At 35.6% G+C, this 3,293-nt stretch overlaps 1 protein-coding gene across 1 annotated transcript in view; it reads left to right on the forward strand.

The window, feature by feature from the left end:
• LOC144233503 (serine/threonine-protein phosphatase 4 regulatory subunit 3B) overlaps nucleotides 1-3,293 on the forward strand; it is a 40,613-nt gene that overhangs the window by 23,957 nt on the left and 13,363 nt on the right. The window contains exon 5 of the mRNA XM_077766496.1: nucleotides 2,289-2,366. Within this exon, the coding sequence (XP_077622622.1) occupies nucleotides 2,289-2,366 (78 nt within the window). The remainder of the gene's footprint in view (nucleotides 1-2,288; nucleotides 2,367-3,293) is intronic.

Raw genomic sequence — 3,293 nt, forward strand, 5'->3', positions numbered from 1 at the left:
TTTTCCCTGGAATATCTTGTTGTGTTATTCAAAAAAGCAGCCACACACAATTTGACTTAAAATAGTTACAGAGGCTTTTCTGTTAAGCATCAGACTCTTCGTTTCTGCTCAGGTCACAATCTCATGGTTGGTGAGTTTGAGCCCTGCTTTGAGCTCCACGTTCACAGTGCAGAGCCTGCTTGGGATTCTCTCTCTCCCTCTGCCCCTCTTCTCCTTGCTCGCTCGCTCGCTCTCAAAATAAACTTAAAAAAAAATTTTTTTTTAAAAAGGCCTTTACGGGGGAAAAAAAGCTAAAGTGATCTAAAGAGACTAGTTTAATTACTTGGAGAACCAGGTTTTTAAGGGGAAATATTACAGCTCTATTTCTGATGCGCTTTAAGCTGTCAATTAATAGTTTTTTTAATACTGCACTGAACAGAGTGGTTTTGTAGAATATTAAAAGAAAAGACTAGAAATCAATACATACACCAGGAATTAAAAAACATTTTCCTAGCAGACTGTAATACTTGAAATTCCCTCCATAATACATTATGCAGTTCTAGCTATCAGCACACAAATAATGAATCATGTAAGAAATTGCATTTATCAAAGAATTGAAACTATTTTCCTATGAAAATATTCTCAAAAAGTTAAAAAAAAAGTTAAAAATCTTTAGAAAAGAAAGGAAGGTTTAATTTGGGAAGGATGCAAGAAGAAAAAATTATAAAAGGTTTAAGTGGAGGCATATTCATTGAAACCTAAAATATTGAGATAAAAATATTTAGAAAAAGTGATTTGAGGGAGAAGTATGAGATGGCATACTCAGTTGAATTCTCTCAGAAATAGATGAGTCAGGTCATAGTATATGAGGTCCAGAAGAAGTCAGCAAAATAAAGAACAAAACAGACACGATCCTGAGTCAGACTAATGAATAGGTTTGTCTCTCAGTATTCTTTAAGTAACACTGATGGATGATTAGTGGAACAGTATGTTACATCTTCGGTGATCGTATCTAGTGGTCTTTATTCATATATTTATATATACTTTACCTTATTTTTTAAAAACGTACTTAAGAGATTGATACTGCTTCACAGATGATCCACCTTAAGCAAAAGGGCAAGTATTTAAGGTACATCCTTAACATGTTATAGTTTGATTTTATTGTCAACCATTAAGTCACACATTCTTATAAAATGCTGCTTTAATTAAAAGTAATGCAAATTGTATTTCATAAAAGGGAATTTTAAAAATAAGTGAAATTTGAAAGCACAATATTTTTTAGCAGATCTTGGTGGATCTCCAAAGTGGATTTCAATATTCATGTCAGTTTTTTATTAATAATTTAATAGTCCATGCTTATTGTAGAAAAGTAGAAAATAAAGATATGCAAAAAATTGCTCATAATCCATCACCAAAAGATAGTCACAATTAACATTTTAATGTTTATGCCTTTTAGACTTTAGAGACACAAATTTATATTAAAAATAAGATCGTACAGTATGTACTATACTATATTTGTATTTGTCCTTGTAAACAGTGCTTAAAGAAATTCACAGATATCTGCCTTTTAATACCTCAGAGTCATCAGTGTGAAAAGCAGTTATTATAGTGCTTTATCATTTAGCTGTATCCTTGGGAACCACAAGAAAATATAAGCCTGTATCCCAAATGATCCTAAATTATATTGCATGAGTTCTTGTGTTTTAAAAGATTTTGCAGTCCAGTCTTATTGCTGCCAGAATTCAGTCTCCTTCATTGCTGTCCTTGTGCCATATTTGTAATTCTCATTTTTCTAATCTGCAGTGGTCTGACAATGAGCTCTTCAAACTTGTTTGAATTACATTTAAATTAAGAATAAATAAATAGACCCTGAGAGGGAGCTACAATGTCTCTCAGTTAAAATGCATGAGTTTTGGGGTGCCTGGGTGGCTCAGTCAGTTAAGTGTCCAATTTCACCTTATACCATGATCTCACAGTTTGAGCCCCACCTTGGGCTCTGTTTCCTACCCGCTTGTGCTCACTCTCTCAAAAATAAATAAATATTAAAAAATACTTTAAAATACCTGAATTTTCATGCATGACCTTTAGAACATAACTGGTTATTTTTGGTTTCCAAAGGATTCTTCATACCTGTGGTTTCTGGTTAAATGAGGTATTAGTGTATGTATAACTAGTAATAAGTGGTGTAGTCAGGGTTGAAATATGAACATGCCCTGATATTTTAGGTTTTCAGCTACTTTTATTATAATTTGTGCAATTCACGTGAGTGTAACTAGACTGTTCCATAGTAATTATTTCTTCTCATGTAGGAAGATGAGAAGTTTCTCTCTGAAGTTTTTGCACAATTAACAGATGAGGCTACAGATGATGATAAACGACGTGAATTGGTAAGTTATTTATTCTTGAAATTCAAACCTTTATTTTTTTAAGTTTATTTTGAGACAAAGTGTGAGTGGGGGAGGGGCAGAGAGAGAGAGGGTAAGAATCCTAAGTAGGCGCTGTGCTATCAAGTTAGAGCTTTATGCAGGGCTCTAACTTATGAACGGTGAGATCATGACCTGAGCCAAAGTTGGGAACTTAATCAACTTAGCCACCCAGGGGACCCCGAGATTCAAACCTTTAAAGTGCACTTATTCTTGGCAAATACAAACTTTAATATTGAATTTGTTAAGAGAGAATTTTTTATAATTACATACTATAAAATGATTATTCTCAAAGTTTCTCAAACTTATTTTTTTATATATTTGCCAATTCTTAAAGTATTTTGATGTGTATTTTTTTCCCCCAGTGAGGTAATTTGTGTGCTTAAACATCCCCAAATTAGATATGGGGTTTATGTTAGGACACAACTAAAAATTCATACATTTTTATGGTCGTAGATACATTATAGAACAGCTTTTTAAAAAACAAAACAGGGGCGCCTGGGTGGCTCGGTTGGGCCTCCGACTTCGGCTCAGGTCATGATCTCATAGTTTGTGGGTTCCAGCCCCGTGTCGGGCTCTGTGCTGACAGCTAGCTCAGAGCCTGGAGCCTGTTTCAGATTCTGTGTCTCCCTCTTTCTAATCCTCCCCTGCTCACGCTGTCTCTCTCTCACTCAGAAATAAATAAAGCATTAAAAAAAATTATTTTAGGGGTGCCTGGGTGGCTTAGTCGGTTGAGCGTCTGACTTTCGCTTAGGTCATGATCTCGCGGTTCGTGGGTTCAAGCCCCACGTCGGGCTCTGTGCTGACTGCCAGCTCAGAGCCTGGAGCCTGTTTCAGTCTGTGACTCCTTCTCTCTCTGACCCTCCCCTGCTCACACTGTCTCTCTCTCTC

The sequence above is a fragment of the Crocuta crocuta genome, unplaced genomic scaffold (genome assembly GCF_008692635.1).
Source record: "Crocuta crocuta isolate KB4526 unplaced genomic scaffold, BGI_CrCroc_1.0 scaffold113, whole genome shotgun sequence".
NCBI lineage: Eukaryota > Metazoa > Chordata > Mammalia > Carnivora > Hyaenidae > Crocuta > Crocuta crocuta.